This window comes from Oncorhynchus gorbuscha, linkage group LG02, assembly GCF_021184085.1.
Source record: "Oncorhynchus gorbuscha isolate QuinsamMale2020 ecotype Even-year linkage group LG02, OgorEven_v1.0, whole genome shotgun sequence".
Lineage (NCBI taxonomy): Eukaryota > Metazoa > Chordata > Actinopteri > Salmoniformes > Salmonidae > Oncorhynchus > Oncorhynchus gorbuscha.
In genome coordinates this window covers 83,011,564-83,030,177 of record NC_060174.1, presented here as the reverse complement: position 1 = coordinate 83,030,177, position 18,614 = coordinate 83,011,564, and the positions used below count along the sequence as shown (strand labels likewise).

Here is an 18,614-nt window from a genome sequence, read left to right as displayed (position 1 = left end):
AAGCACAATAGACAAGAGTGCAGAGCTACAGTGTGCACATTCATCTATACTCACTTCTCTGCTTTAACACAGAGGAGAACTAAAGCTCAAACTTTTACATCATCCCTGCCCTGACTGCCAAGTTTGCCCTTGCTGTGAAATGCGGAGAAACCAGACTGCGGACGCATTTCCTAAACTGCATGTCTCGCCTCGCTCTCGTCCCGGGCTTCTTGCCGACCGCAGCAGCTCTCGTCTTACCTCGTGACGCTACTGACTGAGCACCAAGCTCCAAACTTATCAGTTCCTCACTCAGAGACAGAAAGAGAGAAAGAGCAGAGAGAGACAGACACAGCGAAAGAGTGGGATGGATATGAAGAGGGGGATAGAGATATTTAGAGAGGGAGAGAGATCGTGGGGGAGGGGGGGAAGAAAGAGAGAGCAAAGAGGAAAAATAGGAAGTAATTTAATCGGAACACAATGTATGCGTTTTGTAATCCGTCTCAAATTCGACATAATTGCTTGTAAAAGTGTCTGCATTAGTTATCAGCAGTTTGGGGTGAAGAATGAGGACTTTGCAGCAGGGGGGGGGTGCAGCTTCAGTCTTTAATTGACCTCAACATACACACCTGTCCAGACTTGCATGTTATTGACTGTCGTTTGAGCACTGATGTGCCCATTCAGACAGATCAGGAAAATGTCCCCCTGTAATCTGATGGGATCAGCTTGCCTCCCACTCACTGACTCAACAGTACAGGCTGCGTTCCCCAGAAGCACACAGCAATGTGCCATTTAAGACGGTTACAAAATCAATAGGAAAAGGCAGTGGGCCGACAGCGATAAGTGCTGGAAACCTGAGTGGCGCATGCGAAGATGACATTTTGATAGACCCACTTCTAAATGCTCCATCCCTCTACCGTCGTGGGACGGTTGCTACAATGACAGGCGACAGGCGATAACGACAGGAAAGGGAACATGTCTGCAAGGTTAATCTGGACGTCTTAGCGGGCGACATGACTGGTGACGATGATAAGGATCGCTGTCCATTCATCAGGGCCCGGGCTATGGCTACACTGCTGAAGGGTGGGGTTGGACATCTGTTGTTAAAGGGACAGTGCTATCACCAGTTACCAAAATGCAAGGGTTTGTCAAGTCAAAGGTTAAAGGTTAGGGCCATGCTCTGACTGAGGGTCAAATATTGAACATAGACTGCTGAAGTTTGTCTTTTGCTAATCTGAATCGTGTGTCTGACAAAATTCAATGTACCATTCAGCACCCCATTTCCTGTTGAGTTGAGTACAGAGTTTTCTGGGAGAGCATAGCAGGACCCCACTGAAGCTACTGTAACACAGAAACAGAACACCAGCCCAAACCTGAGGCCTTTCTACTATATGCTTCAGAAATACAGCTGTCAAATTTTTCGCCTGGAACTTTGTGTGATGCAAAGCATCTGGAGGCAGAGACATCAATAAAATATGTATGTATATGTGACATGCTCAGCTAAGTGTGCATGTGAGAAAACGGTGATACAAGCTCAGATATGTCTATGTACTGTAAGTTTCTGTATGTCTGGGTGAGAGCAGTTAATGTGTCCTGTGTGAAGTGTGTGTGTGAATACATTTCTGTCAGTCTCACCTCTCTGCCTCCCCTGGATGCTGCGCAGTGCCAAGATGTTCTGCTCGTCAGATAGGAACTGCCTCATCTTGTGGAAGGGCTCCTTGCCCCTGATGGTCAGCTTGCTCCAGGGCTTGGGCCTAGCCAGTATCTCACTGACCGAGCCCTGGGACAACCCCAGCACATAGTGGCCGAAGATCCTCTGCCCAATGTTGTGCTTGATCAGCTGCTCCTTGACCTGACGCGCTATCTCAGACGTGTCCATGTCTTCACCTTCCGAGACACTCCCTGCACCCTCTGACTGGCTGGGCGAGGGGGCTAGGCCATTAACGTCTGGGCTGCCCGCCGACGGGTGCTGGGATTGCGACTGCAAAGACTGATGGGGTGGCAGAGGGCTGGCTGAGAGGGAGTTAGGGGTTGGGTAGTGGGCGGGGGAGAAGAGCAGGGCCTGGCCAGACACTGAGTCCTGCAGGGCTTTGGAGTAGAAGGTCTGCATGAGCTGGCGCTGCAACAGGGAATTTAGCGACACTTTGCCCGCCAGGGGGAAAGCGGTGCCTGCCGACACCAGCGAGGAGGGACTGAAGAAGTCCTGCCCACCCAGCCCACCGCCCGTGGGCGAGAAGTGGTGCGTGCCATTGGCGGTGGTGACAGGGGTGGTGTCGGAGGAACCACCTGAGCCAGTGCGCAAGAGGAGTTGAGAGGAGGGAGGGGGAGGGGAGCCCTGCAAGTTGGTGCCCATGGGCGTGGCAGGAAGACGCTGTTGACCCTCTGATGAGTCTTTGACCTTTCGCTCCCTCACACCTGTGAGACCAGACAAAACATGACACAGATCAATACATCAAGTGACATCAACAAAATGAGTCCAAAATAAACAAAATATCTAGACAAAACACCATCCAACTACAAGTACACAAGTTTCATCATAACCATTAAGTGAGAGATGTTGGGGGTACAGTGAACTCCAGTTGAGTAGCATAACCTTAGAGTGGAGATGCACTGATGCATTGTGCGAATTTGCCAGTAGGACTTCTGGCTGTGGAGAGGGACACTGAACAGTAGTGAAGGGAAGCGTCTGGCAGGCATGTCACAGGATATGGACACAGGCAGAGAGCTGCCTAGGTTACCTGCTGTGCGGTGTATGCCCTGCCTAACCTTCTTGCCCCTGCCCCTGCATATCACCATCTCCAGGTCACCACTCACTCAAGGTAGCTTAGGGATGCCCTTATTTCAGGGTGGATTAACATCAGTGGTGTGTGTGTGACTGTGGTATATGCATCAGAGTGCGGGAACAGTAGCAAAACTTACACATGTACTATACAGCAATGATAAACAAGGGCAGCCAAGCAATATTTGCTCTTTATACATACTTTTCCTTGTGAGATTTGATTAATGTTAGGTATAGCCATATGCTCAACAACATTGCAAAAGAGGCCATGGTATACAGATCATCAGGCATACAAAATTGAGTTATCATAAAACTGATAACACTGTATAAATGTACAATCATGAACATTTATACATCGAAAATCACATAGGGAAGTAACTAAGTAGAACACCCGCCCAACCTGTAGCCAAACAGCGCCTTTGGTTTCACATCAACATGATCCGGTTGGACATCGAGGCGTCCCATTAGGAATACAAATGAAAAGCTTAATTTTCGAGGACAGGGGAGGGAGGGGGGGAGACCCGAAGCCAAATGGGATGACATTTCCGGAGCGACCAAGTGCACTGAGTGATAAAGGGCATACTGGGAGGAGAGACTAACGGGGCTTCATTAGCATACTGGATCACTCCATGTCCTCCAGCCTCTGACCTCCCTTGGCCCCCCTCTCCTCCTCGCCTAGGGTGGGCTGCACTGTGCCCCTCCACTACCCCCACCCTTCCGACACACAACTGCAAACTGTGTGGGCGCAGATGCGCTACCAAAAAAGCCATGGAAAGTTTTTTTTTTTTTAAACGGACCTTAACCCGTAAAGATGAGATGTAGCCTCCAAACACTAGCCGTGGTCAGTACCTGTTTGTGTAGTTATAGTCCCCTAGCCTGTGGTGTGGTTAGGTTCTTTTTTTGGAGAGGTCATATTGTTGAGTTTAGGGTAGAATCTACTTTAAGGAGGCATTTTTAAACTTAGAACAGAAAGCTAAAGCTCTCTGAAATAGAAGACACGTATTGTTCTTCAACTGGAAAAAAAGCAGACTGAACACCAGTAGGTGTTAGACCAGGACCAAAAGGTCTCCAATCTTTTCATCCTCAGAGTCTGAGTAGATCTTCAGGTAGCAGATGTAAAGTCTAGGACTTTATATAAATGGAGATATAACAAGAAACCTCAAGCAGTGATCCTTTGAAATGTAGCACAGAGAATGTTACACTACCTCTCAAATCGCCGTGCTTAAAGGGCTGATTCTCTGAATGAGATAAATCGAGGATCCAGACAAGACGAGTGCCGCTCTGAGAAAGCAGCAGCACTTCAGTCTTAATGGTGGGAGCCGACTGTCAGCTTCGAACCCTTCAATTCAACTCCATTATACATTTACAGAGCCAGAATGTTTTTTATTTGTATCAAACGCAGTAGCATGCCAATGGAAACAGTTGACACATTGTTTAGGAGAGTGTCTATATTTGTAGAAAAGAAAAAGCTCCTTGAGATATAACATTATTTCCTTTGAGTCAAACAGTCTCTTCTTCTGCTGGCAGAGATAGCTGGAGCTGCATCCTGTTTGACTACTTTACTTCCTGTCTATAACCCCTCTAGGCGACTGACAGAGTAAAGAAACAAAAGGACTGTGTGTCCTTTTAAGTTGGAAGCACCCTGGCACACACACAGAGGCACAGGCCCATGCTCTGATGAAGGCTAATGGTGAGGGACTTATACTCCATATTACATTCTGGTCTGGGGTAACTTCCACTTAGACAATGTCCACATTTTCAAAAAGCTCTTCATGACAGATATCCTTGAGTCTCAGGATTTTAGATATGGAGACAGACGAAAAGCCATTAATGGGTCTGTGTAAGGCAGCTGAATGTGGGGTATGCAATTGAAAGAGCTGGCATGTTGTGACAAGAGAAGGCGATAAGGCCTCAGAGATCAATGGTGGAATGATAGGGCTCTGTGCATCACTGAATTAGGCTCAATGAGTTCAACCAAACATCAGCCCCCTCTTTGGAAACAACCCTATCAGTGCTTACGAAGCCTGTTCAGTTCCAGCCCATGAATAAGACCTTGACGGGGGCAGTTCACACCAGGAGTTGACCTTGTGGTCGTGTCTACATGCATATCACAAAAAAACTCTGCCGATAACAGATTGGCTGCTTTGATACTGGTTAAAGTTGAAATCAAACACAGTTTTTCCCCCTCTGGTATTATGACTGCTTTTTACCACAACGCTGGCGCTCCTCTTCTCCGTTTAATAAACAAAACAAAAACACCTGTGGGCAGCCATCTATTTCCCCTAATGCGGAGCTCAGCTTTAAGGAAATTTAAACAAATAAAAATGGTGAAAACTAATGTTCAACTTGGTCAGTTGGCAAGTTCAAGATGGCAAACAAACACTACATAGTCCACAGCAGACGTCTGATTGATAAGTCACCTTAATAAATAATGTGTGAGTGTGTGTGTACGTGTGTCTAGTTATGTATGTGTGTGTATGTGTGAGTGAGAGCGCTTGAAGGACTCACCACTCAGTTCACTGCTGTTTAGGCGCAGGGAGGAGCTCTCAGACTGCAAGCCTCGATTCTTCAACAACAACTCCAGAGGCTTCTTAGAGTCCTGACACAGAGATAGGAAATTGTTAAACCTTGTTTGATAAGATACATCGTCTAAATATTGTTCCAATAAAACTCAAATGCAATATTCAGCCTCCTTACCTGTGCTGAGGAGAAGTTTGAAGAGCCAAACTCCATTGACTTTAGGATACTGTGAAGTAAACAAGGAGAAATGGACCACTTTATTACTGCACCCACTGCAAAAAGGAGATCACAAATACACACAGCACCACAGGACTGACATTTATCTGCTATCAGCCCCCACAGAACATCTACATCAGCGACAGGCAGTCCTTCACTCTGCTCCGACCATCAAAATCTGATAATGCAATGAAATCCTTAGAGCCAATCACAGTAATTAAAATGGATTATTCAATCATGTGCTGGGTGCCAATTGGATTTCAGGCGATATTATCTATAAAGGAAAAAGCGTCTATGAAAAGGTTGGGAGGCAAATAAAGACACTTTAGTCTATTAGGAGAGGAATGCTTCCCTTTGGGACCACAGACGGGCTATCAATACAAATTCCCACAAATAGCTCTTTGGCTGACCATCATAGTGGTGCTGAAAACTCTCACAAACAGAGCCATTCACTGATACTACCTTTAGGACTTCTTCCAATTGGGAATATTATGCCTGAAAATCCAGTTACCAAATTAATGTTCAGACGGCCCTGCCGTCCAGACGAGTGAAGATGGTTAAATCCTGGTAAGAAACCACCCGAATACCCTAAACATGGGCAGTGCCGTCCAATTATCTTATCTGCAAATCTTAACTTAGTTAGCCTTCTTGTTACTGACTTGGACTGAGATAACATGCAGCACAACACCAAAAAAACTGAAGCCACTGTTCACCGTCATCTTGGGATACAAGAAATGCTAGAGCTTATACAAGCCAATGTCATAGAAAACTGAATATGGCGCAATAAAGCTCATGACGTGTGTGTTGAGTAAAGATTAAAAATGTCATTTATCATAACAGATTTCCTTGGTTGAATGACAGATCTACAGCGCACATTTATATGTGAATTTGGTCAGGTTGCCCAAAAAGTTATATATTGCAGCTTTAAAAGAAGCGAAAAGATTAGAAGAGCATGACACTAAACCCACATTTGGGGAGAAAGCATCCAAGTACATACCCCTTTAATGAGTGTACAGCACAGCCATTTTAGCTTCCCATCTCCAGACCCCAAACATTCTGATTAGATAAGAAAGCAGTGGCAAACAGAGGTTGAACGCAAAGTCCTACTGTCCAATCAAACTAACATGTCTGATAGGCACTACCAGTGCCAATAATACTCAGACTCAGCGAGTCCACATTCCAGGGCTAAATCTAAAGGTTAATGATAGTCTTCAGGGTGGTTTGGCAGGGTGTCCGAATCGCACATACTTGCACTCTGTGGCATCACAAGTATAGGCTTGGAGGCAGGAATTAATTTGACCTGGTTAATGTGTATGGTTTTTTGAACTGATGCCTGTGGCTGAGGGGAGGGAAGGCAGACTGAGGGGGAAAGTGAATTACCTGAGCTCTTTCTTGATGGCTTCGTAGTCTGCCTGCTCTCGCAGTTTCTCCTCCAGTTGCTGTGTGGAAAGAGAGACACTTAGTTACTCTCTTAAGATGGGGCACTAAGGAGTGCTTAAGCAAGTGTACACTTGGGGAGTGTACTCTTGGGAGGACAGAGCGTAAAAGTGTATAATCAAGTGGGCTCAGTGCGTGGGGAAAGAACACACTAGCTATTTCAAGGCATGGGAAAATTAAGGAAAGTATACACTTTAGGGACAACTCTGTATAAATAGGGGTGGTTTTACAGTGATCGCAATGAGGACCAATGAATTGGGAAGGAAATATTTGGAGAGTCACAGTATAGAATATGTTTTCTTAAGGAGTCCCAGTGCATTAGCATGGGACTCACACTGCCCTACCCTGTGCTCTGACCTCTTTCTCCCCTCTCTCTCCAGATGAAATCTCGCGTCTTGTGACGGCCGGCCGCCCAACAACCTGCCCGCTTGACCCTATCCCCTCCTCTCTTCTCCAGACCATTTCCGGAGACCTTCTCCCTTACCTCACCTCGCTCATCAACTCATCCCTGACCGCTGGCTACGTCCCTTCCGTCTTCAAGAGAGCGAGAGTTGCACCCCTTCTGAAAAAACCTACACTCGATCCCTCCGATGTCAACAATTACAGACCAGTATCCCTTCTTTCTTTTCTCTCCAAAACTCTTGAACGTGCCGTCCTTGGCCAGCTCTCCCGCTATCTCTCTCTGAATGACCTTCTTGATCCAAATCAGTCAGGTTTCAAGACTAGTCATTCAACTGAGACTGCTCTCCTCTGTATCACGGAGGCGCTCCGCACTGCTAAAGCTAACTCTCTCTCCTCTGCTCTCATCCTTCTAGATCTATCGGCTGCCTTCGATACTGTGAACCATCAGATCCTCCTCTCCACCCTCTCCGAGTTGGGCATCTCCGGCGCGGCCCACGCTTGGATTGCGTCCTACCTGACAGGTCGCTCCTACCAGGTGGCGTGGCGAGAATCTGTCTCCTCACCACGCGCTCTCACCACTGGTATCCCCCAGGGCTCTGTTCTTGGCCCTCTCCTATTCTCGCTATACACCAAGTCACTTGGCTCTGTCATAACCTCACATGGTCTCTCTTATCATTGCTATGCAGACGACACACAATTAATCTTCTCCTTTCCCCCTTCTGATGACCAGGCGGCGAATCGCATCTCTGCATGTCTGGCAGACATATCAGTGTGGATGACGGATCACCACCTCAAGCTGAACCTCGGCAAGACGGAGCTGCTCTTCCTCCCGGGAAGGACTGCCCGTTCCATGATCTCGCCATCACGGTTGACAACTCCATTGTGTCCTCCTCCCAGAGCGCCAAGAACCTTGGCGTGATCCTGGACAACACCCTGTCGTTCTCAACCAACATCAAGGCGGTGGCCCGTTCCTGTAGGTTCATGCTCTACAACATCCGCAGAGTACGACCCTGCCTCACACAGGAAGCGGCGCAGGTCCTAATCCAGGCACTTGTCATCTCCCGTCTGGATTACTGCAACTCGCTGTTGGCTGGGCTCCTTGCCTGTGCCATTAAACCCCTTCAACTCATCCAGAACGCCGCAGCCCGTCTGGTGTTCAACCTTCCCAAGTTCTCTCACGCCACCCCGCTCCTCCGTTCTCTCCACTGGCTTCCAGTTGAAGCTCGCATCCGCTACAAGACCATGGTGCTTGCCTACGGAGCTGTGAGGGGAACGGCACCTCAGTACCTCCAGGCTCTGATCAGGCCCTACACCCAAACAAGGGCACTGCGTTCATCCACCTCTGGCCTGCTCACCTCCCTACCACTGAGGAAGTACAGCTCCCGCTCAGCCCAGTCAAAACTGTTCGCTGCCCTGGCCCCCCAATGGTGGAACAAACTCCCTCACGACGCCAGGACAGCGGAGTCAATCACCACCTTCCGGAGACACCTGAAACCCCACCTCTTTAAGGAATACCTAGGATAGGATAAGTAATCCCTCTCACCCCCCCCCTTAAGTTTTAGATGCACTATTGTTAAGTGACTGTCCCACTGGATGTCATAAGGTGAATGCACCAATTTGTAAGTCGCTCTGGATAAGAGCGTCTGCTAAATGACTTAAATGTAAATGTACATTTGAGATGGCTCAGTGCAGTGAGAAGAGTTCATAATAATTCTGCTCCTTTCTCTTTTGTGCAATCTTCACACATTACCATGTAGCTACACCATACCACGACAACTTCCGATAGACAAGCACTTCAGTCTCTGTGCATAAAGCTCACTGGATATGACATGTCTGTTCAGTCGTCACAGATACAAAGACTTGTCAGTCAAGTCCTAAATGCAGAGCCGTATGAGAGGTGCCCCGCAGAGTTCAGTAAAACCACTGTAATGTTTATGGATAGAGGGTTTAGGGCTACGCATTAGTCAACTGAAATGTTTCAGCTGTAAAATACTGTTTTTCTCAGTTAAAGCTGAAAGGTAGTGCTTACAGTAGGAGTCAAGAACTAAAACCACCAATTGTTTGTACAATATATAACTGCATTACCTGGAGGCACACTGATGCACTATAAACTACTATTGACAAATTCCACTTATTGTTTTACATGGCACACAAGTTCAGATGAATACACAGTAGTTAGGCCTACTCTTCCTAACTGACCCCTAAACTCATGTTATGAAATTGACCAGAGGCCTTGCTGATGACCAGACTAGCCTACCTATGGAGGAGAAGCTGTGACTATCAAAGATGATGAGGTGCCCAATAAAGAGCTCCGTGGCCTGTCTGTCTATACCCCGCTGCCTGGCTGTACCATCTATGCTCCCTCCTCTCAAGATACTACATTTGTGAACTGCCTATCATCTAAAGCTGTGGGAGACCATCGCCAAAGAACTGCCACATCCTTCATTTTATTTTGTTTAAATGTTTTATGAGACTGAGTTTTTACTTGTAATGAAAAGTACTATATGAAATCAATGTATTATTAGCGTTACGGCACTGACCAGGGCCCTCATAGCGTTACGGCACTGACCAGGGCCCTCATAGCGTTACGGCACTAACCAGGGCCCTCATAGCGTTACGGCACTAACCAGGGCCCTCATAGCGTTACGGCACTAACCAGGGCCCTCATAGCGTTACGGCACTAACCAGGGGCCCTCGGCACTAACCAGGGCCCTCATAGCGTTACGGCACTAACCAGGGCCCTCATAGCGTTACGGCACTAACCAGGGCCCTCATAGCGTTACGGCACTAACCAGGGCCCTCAATGTTACTGTGGTGGTGTGACGGGGCTAACCTTGAGTAAGCTCTCCTTGGTGCTGAGCTGCTGCTCCAGCTGGCTTATCTGCGAGGCAGAATTCTCCCGGATGTTGGCCAAGCTAGCCTGCAGTCTCTGCACGTCCTCGGCCAGCTGCAGCACCTCCCGCTCCTTGGCGCTCAGCTCCACCTCCAGACTGGAGCGCGACAGAACCTCCAGGGCCTGCTCCATGTCAGGGGCCTTTTGGATCTGTGTGGCAAGCTGGAGGGACTTGTTGGAGGACGACAGCTGTTCCCGAAGAGCCTCTGCTTCTCTCTCCGCTACCTCAGCTCTCTGTGAAGGAGAGAGAGACAAGTTTCCCCACTATCCCACCCTTCGCTGTCATGTTGTCTACAGATAACTAGAAGATAGATCACTGTAGGTCTCAAGTCTATACACAGCCATTTTTCAAGGCCCAAATCTAAACTTGAGATTTGCTAATATAACCTAAATGTTTGTCTAATAGACATTTATTTTACGTTGAAGTTTGAATTGCACACATGCATCTTTAGTTCTAAAATAGAACAGTGACTACAGAATTTAGACCCACAGCGATTTCACTCTTATGGATTTGTATATTCATGCATATCCTCCTGCATCAGATCATGACTGAACCACATCAGAAAACAAGTGGGGGAAGAACACAAGGCATCCTAATGACTCATTACATGTTGAAGGTGCTTAAACATTCAACCTTTAGATATATTAGGAGCTAAAGCCTTCATCTTTATGGAATTATGGAAATGCTACATTTTTCAGGCGGTTAAGTTATTCCAAAAGTTTGGGTAATGAGGGCGCTATTTCATATAATGCCAAATAATTGTTCTGGGTGATTCTATTATAAATTGTAATCAGTGGGCTCCCTTTAATTATGCCGTAGCCAGAGAAAAACAAGGTAAGCAGATGCACAGGAAAACCTTTAGTGAGATATTACTCCCAAGGGCTAACGTATATTGAAGTGTGATGAAAACAGATACCCACACATTATAAATATTCTTCTAAAGAGTACCATTAACAATGTGCACTACAGAAGAAAAGAAAATCCTCCTCCATTGTCTCTCACATTATTATTACACAGCTAAATGTGACCATGATTGGAAGTGAATGTACCATCATTTATAACGTGATGGAATGACACTGCAACTTGCCCAGTCATTGGGAGTGGAGAAAATTAAGTGTCATCTGGAGAAGGCTGACACCAATGATTCTCACTCAACGCCCCTATCTAAACCCTCTTTGTCGCTTTGCTAGCAGATCTGAGGAGTGTGTGTGTAGTGAGGAGTGTGTGTGTAGATTACAGGAACTAAGTGACAGCGAGGCGCACACAACACACACACACTTCACCTGACAACTAATCACCTCACCAACTGTGCTTATTGATCAACTTCAGTGATTGTTTAATTTCAACTACCTGGTCTCTAGGCTTGGGCGGTATACCCTGGTATGGATGGTTTTTCAATACCGTCGAATATATATATTTTAATCTTTTAGATACTTTTTAGGTACTTACCTGCAGTCAACTTGTGCAATACGTTAGGACAAGGGTACCTAACTCTTACACTATGAGGTCAGCATGCTGGTTTTCTGTCCTACCTGATAATTAATTGCACACACACCTGGTGTCCCAGGTCTAAATTAGTCCCTAATTAGAGGGGAACAATAACAAAAATTCAGTGGAACTGGCTTCGAGGTCCAGAGTTGAGTTTGAAGGCGTTAGCAGATTGCGTTCTTCATTTCACTTGTCACACTATTTTACATTGTGAAGTTTACCGTAGTTCCCCAGAACAGTTTAGCCAGTTAATTGTTTGTTTGTAAAAGAGAGAGGAAGTCCAGCTCTGTATTGACAGGGGTTGCATTTTATATGCAAATGTCATGTTTTTTTTGCTTCAATAGAATGATCAAGGACGTGCAACTGTAGTTTTACTTAACAGAAAATACATAAGTGCAACACATTCTGCAAAAAAATTGCTTAATTTTCATCAGAAGTGCAACGCTATTTGGCTGACAGCCACATCACTAAATGAGCTTACAATGAAAAATGTATTTTTTTTAAAAACAATGCATGTTTCAAACTTCCATCATAGAAAGAATACAGCTAACTACATTTCCGAATGTTTTGCTTAAAGTTAATCTTAGTAGCTACACATCAGTAAGAGCGCTGTCTGCTGAAAGATGAAAATTCACAAAATGGGCATTCTAAGTGGAGAAGTAAAACAGAAGCACAAAATTTGTCTGATACCGAGTAGAAATTCCGAGAAGCATTTTAGATCCGTGTATAATGTATAATTTTTTCCTGCGTGAAAAACACAGAATTCTGCGTTAACACGACCCCTAAGTTTAACTTGCAAGTTATCTAAGCATAGCAACCCCCACCCGTAGCACATGCTCCAGCAGGTATATTGCACTGGTCATCCCCAAAGTCAACACTTCCTTTGGCCGCCTTTCCTTCCAGTTCTCTGCTGCGAATTGCAAAAATCTCTGAAGCAGGAGTCTTATATCTCCCTCCCTAACTTTAAGCATCAGCTGTCAGAGCAGCTTAACAATTACTGTACCACTACACAGCCAATCTGAAAATAGCACACCCAACTACCTCATCACCATATTATTACTTACCCTCTTGCTCTTTTGCACCCCAGTATCTCTACTTGCACATCTATCACTTCAGTATTAATGCTAAATTGTAACTATTTTCCCCTCTTGGGCCTATTTATTGCCTACCTCCCTACTCTTCTACATTTGCACACACTGTAGATAGATTTTCTATTGACTGTACATTTGTTTATGTGTAACTCTGTTGTTGTTTTTGTCGCACTGCTTTGCTTCATCTTGGCCAGGTCGCAGTTGTAAATGAGAACTTGTTCTCAACTGGCCGACTTGGTTAAATAAAGGTGAAATAAGTTAAAAAGTGGCTGAATAAATAAGGTCACGGGGCATCATATAGTGTTCGCTTTCTGCCGTGTTTGAGAAGTCAAAGCCCTTTGGATGAGTTATCTGTACAGTTGCCACGGCTTGATTTCCTGCTCCTTCCCACTCTTCTCCAAACAGAGCAGGCAGGCCTGTTGTGCCCACGACTCCAGACTCCATACTGACACAGCGTGTACATATGTTGCTTCAGAGCCAGTACTGTTCTTCCTTCAGAAAAGCATGTGCCAAAACTTTGTTCATTTACACAATGTCTCTCATTCACATTTGATTGGAAATGTCCAAACTCACCAAAAATTACATTCAGTAGCTCCTACCTATATATGTATAACTTAATGAGCTGGATTACCTGTCTTTGCAATTTGCTTATTTCCGTTAACTAGCAGCCTCCATGGATATTTGCTATTACTTGTGCTCATTTTATTAGCATTCTGGTAATAGACGCACGGCCAAAGGGCTTTTTTTGGGGGGGTTGGGGGGTTCTCGATGTCCGTAATAGGCTGAAAGAGGCTGGACTGAGGGCATGTAGGCCTGTTGTAAGGCTGGTCCTCACCAGACATCATCGGCAACAACGTCGTCTATGGGCACAAACCCACTGTCGCTGGACTAGACAGGACTGGCAAAAAGTGCTCTTCACTGATGAGTCGCGGTCTTGTCTCACCAGGGGTGATGGTCGGATTTGCGTTTATCGTCGAAGGAATGAGTTACACCGAGGCCTGTACTCTGGAGCGGGATCGATTTGGAGGTGGAGGGTTCGTCATGGTCTGGGGCGGTGTGTCACAGGATCATCGGACTGAGCTTGTTGTCATTGCAGGCAATCTCAACACTGTGCTCTGCAAGACAGGACGGTCAGTGTTCTGCCATGGCCAGCGAAGAGCCCAGATCTCAATCCTATTGAGCACCTCTGGGACCTGTTGGATCAGAGGGTGAAGGCTAGGGCCATTCCCCCCAGAAATGTCCGGGAACTTGCAGGTGCCCTGGTGGAAGAGTGGGGTAAGAACTGGCAAATCTGGTGCAGTCCATGAGGAGGAGATGCACTGCAGTACTTAATGCAGCTGGTGGCCACACCAGATACTGACTGTTACTTTTGACCCCCCCCCCCCCCCTTGTTTAGGGACACATTATTCCATTTCTGTTTCTGTCTATGGAACATGTTCAGTTTATGTCTCAGTTGTTGAATCTTGTTGTGTTCATACAAATATTTACACATTATGTTTGCTGAAAATAAACACAGTTGACAGTGAGAGGACGTTTCTTTTTTTGCTGAGTTTACATGCGACTCTGGATGACACCATAATGATGTTTTTTCAAAATTAGGGCTGTTTTTCGAAATAAGTTAAATCTGCTTCGCGTTTTGTTTCCTTGCCACAATACTGACATGTATAGCGATACTGGTATCATCTCGGCCCTAATTCACAGTCTAACAAACTAGATATAAACAAGATCCCATGGTAAAGACGGCGTTGATGAACCTCACAAAAAATATTTTTCAACTCCAGACCCAAAGCCCATAGAGAGTAATTACACTGCTGCTCATTATCTTGGCTTATATTCTCGGCAGATATCAAAGGGTTGTCTCAGTGTAAATAATGCCTAATCACCGCTATGATGTTTCTGGGCAGAAAACATGGAGAAATACATTAAAGGGGGCCAAAGATGGAGAGGCAACACCAGATTAGTCACACTCTAATAGGATAGCCTATGTGTCTGTATTGTTCTTCAAGAGGCTAGTTTCACTTTTTCTTTTTGGAAATTTCCATGTTTCATATGTTCTGGAACACAATTTTGAACATATTTGAAACAGAGCAACTCCTGTATCAAGCTGCTTAAAAATACACACTGACACTAAGGCCAAAGGGTGTATATGAGTAGTATGTATCTTTGCATATTCATCACACACTTTGATAGGATGGTTGTGATGAGGGGTTAAAAACAGCCAGGGACTGACCTGATTGGCTCTCTTCAGGTCTGACATCACCACTTCAATCTCATCGCCCCTGTAGAAAGAACAGGGCATGTAATCAACAAGGAGGCAAACAAAAGGCTTGGCACACAACCAACAGGATGGAACACAGTATAAAATAGCGTACATTTGTAGAGTGATAGATAACTGTGTGTTAACATGCACTGTAATGTTCTGTGCGTGCATTTGCACACAACTCTGTATACATCTATACAATATATATTTACAACCATAACTGTATATACAGACTGGATTCCTACTGTATACAGAAACCTGACAATACATCCCTAATGTATGTGTTTGTGTGTTTGATAGTGAGAGCTTCGTCCTCTAGAGTTGGCTTGCTGCATGTCTCGTCCCTGCCCATGCCCATTAAGACCCTCTCAGTTACACCCTAATCCTTCCGTCTCCCTGCCACTCTGTCCCTTCCTGAGCCATGAGGACAAGCCCTGCCGTAAAACAGAAGGATTACACTAATGTCGTTTTTAGGCCTCCCCCTTAATACACACTAATCTCATATCATATTTTTCCATTCTGTTTAGTGGCTGGGCTCAAGCCCACAAATGGCATTCGACTTAGGAGTTTATTCACATCTCTCCATGCTTAACCCCAGGGTTAAAAGGTATGCTTCACTGGTTAGTATTATCCCACACTTTGTGCTCCTCCGTCAGCTACTGGACAATTGTTCAGTGACTCAATAGGATTTACTACACTGGAGTTGGAACTGAACATGCGTTTGAAAATGTGATATTTGACATTTAATTTGATATTCACTTATCGTGGTAGAGGAACAGGTGTTACATCCATTCCAGCAAATAGAAACACTATCGGGTTTTGTATCATGCAACCAATTGCGAGTGTGTGTGTGTGTGTGTGTGTGTGTATGTGTGTGTGTATTTTGACGTGGTACTTCTACCCTTGGTTTTTTAATTACCCCAGCCAGTCAGAATTGCAGGGCTCAGATAACGGTTTCTTCTCAGTGGGCCCCTTCCATTTATGCAGGCTCAGGCTGTGGCAACGCTCACACACTGAGTGGAGCCAAATGTTGCCATGCTTAATTTAATGGCAACATCTAATTATAGATAATAACTTTGAATGCTTTAAATTATGTTAATTGGGTTTCGTGTCACATTTTAAGTGCACGGCATATTTGTAATGAGTAGGGATTATCATTGAGATGCATTGTTATTCATAATAAACTGTAGATCAACTGCTTCTATTAAAGATTGCAATGTGATACCGGTACTGCTGATTGAGACACGGCCACAAACAACTAGTGTTGTGGATGGAAACAACACACATGGGGCCAATACAACCCTGTGGCTGCTGTCTAAATCATATGACATTAAATCTCCTCTACTGTTAAAAGCATTCTGTGTTTGGACAACACAATCCAATTGTAAAAGCTTCTGGAGAGAGAGACGAGGAAAAGCTTTCCCAACCAGTTAGTGTTGTGATTTTAACAAGATACCCAGGCATTAACAATGTGTGCTGCTCTTGATACTAATGCAACCCAAATAGCATTGGAATTTGATAGTTCAATCAAGGTACAGATGCAAAGTATTATTAAATACCTTTGGATTTGCCTGGATTTGGGAATTAGGGAAAGGAAATACTGCTGTAATGCTGAGAGGAGGATCAGCGATTTAGGTTTGGGAATAAAATGTATTAACAGTGTGCGATCTGTGGTCATGGCACCGATGCACAATCCCCCACTCACCCCCATCCCCTCACCCAGCCGTGCTACAACACAACCCATTTACACTGGGACAAGGACAATACACTGTCACATTACAACAATACTGTTATATTGGAGGGATACAAGGCAAGGAGGGAAATCATTTGTTGTGATTCTCCAGACATCTGTAATGAAGCATACATATAGAAATAGTCAATGCATGGAAATCACTTCCCCAAAAATGCAATTGAATTCATGCAGAATGTCAGTAAATGTGGAATCTAAGCCAGAGACTCTGGGATTAAGACCAGAGCAGGCAGCACCTTCTGCGGAACATGTCTTGGTTGTCTAGGTCTGGGCACCCACAACACCCCCACACAGTCAGTCACAGTAGTCGCTACCTGACTGCGTTAAAACCAAATCCAGACCAGTGAGAGTGAACAAACATCTCCCTCCGGGTGTACAGTGAACCATATTCACACAGTACAGACCCCGACTCCAGAGGACCGGAGGTGTTTGCCCTGCGCCTCTTCGGGATCAGTGTCCCTTCCATGGGACGGTTGAGCTAACGTAGGCTAATGCGATTAGCATGAGGTTGGAAGTAACAAGAAAATTTCCCAGAGACTTTGGGAACAGTGCAGTTATAAACAAGACTCCCAGAGACTTTGGGAACAGTGCAGTTATAAACAAGACTCCCAGAGACTTTGGGAACAGTGCAGTTATAAACAAGACTCCCAGAGACTTTGGGAACAGTGCAGTTATAAACAAGACTCCCAGAGACTTTGGGAACAGTGCAGTTATAAACAAGACTCCCAGAGACTTGGGGAACAGTGCAGTTATAAACAAGACTCCCAGAGACTTGGGGAACAGTGCAGTTATAAACAAGACTCCCAGAGACTTGGGGAACAGTGCAGTTATAAACAAGACTCCCAGAGACTTGGGCAACAGTGGGAACAGACTTTGGGAACAGTTATAAACAAGACTACCATAAACAAGACTTGGAGACTTTGGGAACAGTGCAGTTATAAACAAGACAGTTATAAACAAGACTCCCAGAGACTTTGGGAACAGTGCAGTAGGTTAAGGTGTTGGGGCTCCACAATTATTCTACCACTCATCCAGAATGCTTAATCATAAATACTGAAAATGTGCTGAATATGATGTAGTCTGTTGAGCTCACCCTGGATGCATTTTGAACCCGATACCTGACATTAAAACGTCACCACCTCAGATGACTTGAGCTAGAGTGAACCGAAGGTGTGCAAATGGCCCCTGTAGTGGTGCTGAAGGTGTGTGTTGGGGTTTTCTGGTCAAAACCAGGGGCCGGGGCCCTCTTCTCTCGGCCGCCCTGACCTTTCCATCGCCGCCTGTTGGAAATGAGCCGTTAACTCCTCTGGTCGGGCTCTGTGGCCGGGACGAGTCCGGAACGCTACGATACGCCTCTGGTAATCCATTCCTCTTCACCACTCTATCCCTCTCTCTCTTTTCCCTTCATATCCTGTGCCCCCTTACTCCCAGCCCAATCCCCCTGGGCCAGCACGACATTTCACAGATTTAGCCCATTAGATTTTCATTTTCCTCCCGTTCTCTTTCAGCACAGCCAATGTCGCCTTGGAGATTGTTCGCTTTCCTCCTTTGTCTTTTTTTCCCCTCACTTACTCGCTCCCTCTTTCTTCTGGTGTAGTTGCTTAACCTTTCTGCGGCTGGAGAGGCAAAATGGCCCCCGGGGTTTGGCTCTTCTCGCTGTGTATGTGTGTGTGTGTGTGTGTGTGTGTGTGTGTGTGTGTGTGTGTGTGTGTGTGTGTGTGTGTGTGTGTGTGTGTGTGTGTGTGTGTGTGTCGGAGGAGGAGAATAGAAGGCCATGTTAACATGGCCATTCTTCACACTG

The 18,614-nt window shown here is 45.6% G+C and overlaps 1 protein-coding gene across 3 annotated transcripts in view; it reads right to left on the bottom strand.

Annotated features, from left to right (window-relative positions):
• The window catches only part of LOC124011125 (homeobox protein cut-like 1), a 223,162-nt gene that overhangs the window by 54,331 nt on the left and 150,217 nt on the right, over nucleotides 1–18,614 (bottom strand). For all 3 annotated transcript variants that reach the window (XM_046324186.1, XM_046324202.1, XM_046324194.1), the window contains exons 9-14: nucleotides 15,034–15,082; nucleotides 10,164–10,457; nucleotides 6,872–6,930; nucleotides 5,453–5,501; nucleotides 5,264–5,354; nucleotides 1,612–2,391 (exon numbers count right to left, since the gene is read on the bottom strand). In XM_046324186.1, coding sequence (XP_046180142.1) covers nucleotides 1,612–2,391; nucleotides 5,264–5,354; nucleotides 5,453–5,501; nucleotides 6,872–6,930; nucleotides 10,164–10,457; nucleotides 15,034–15,082 — 1,322 coding nt within the window. The remainder of the gene's footprint in view (nucleotides 1–1,611; nucleotides 2,392–5,263; nucleotides 5,355–5,452; nucleotides 5,502–6,871; nucleotides 6,931–10,163; nucleotides 10,458–15,033; nucleotides 15,083–18,614) is intronic.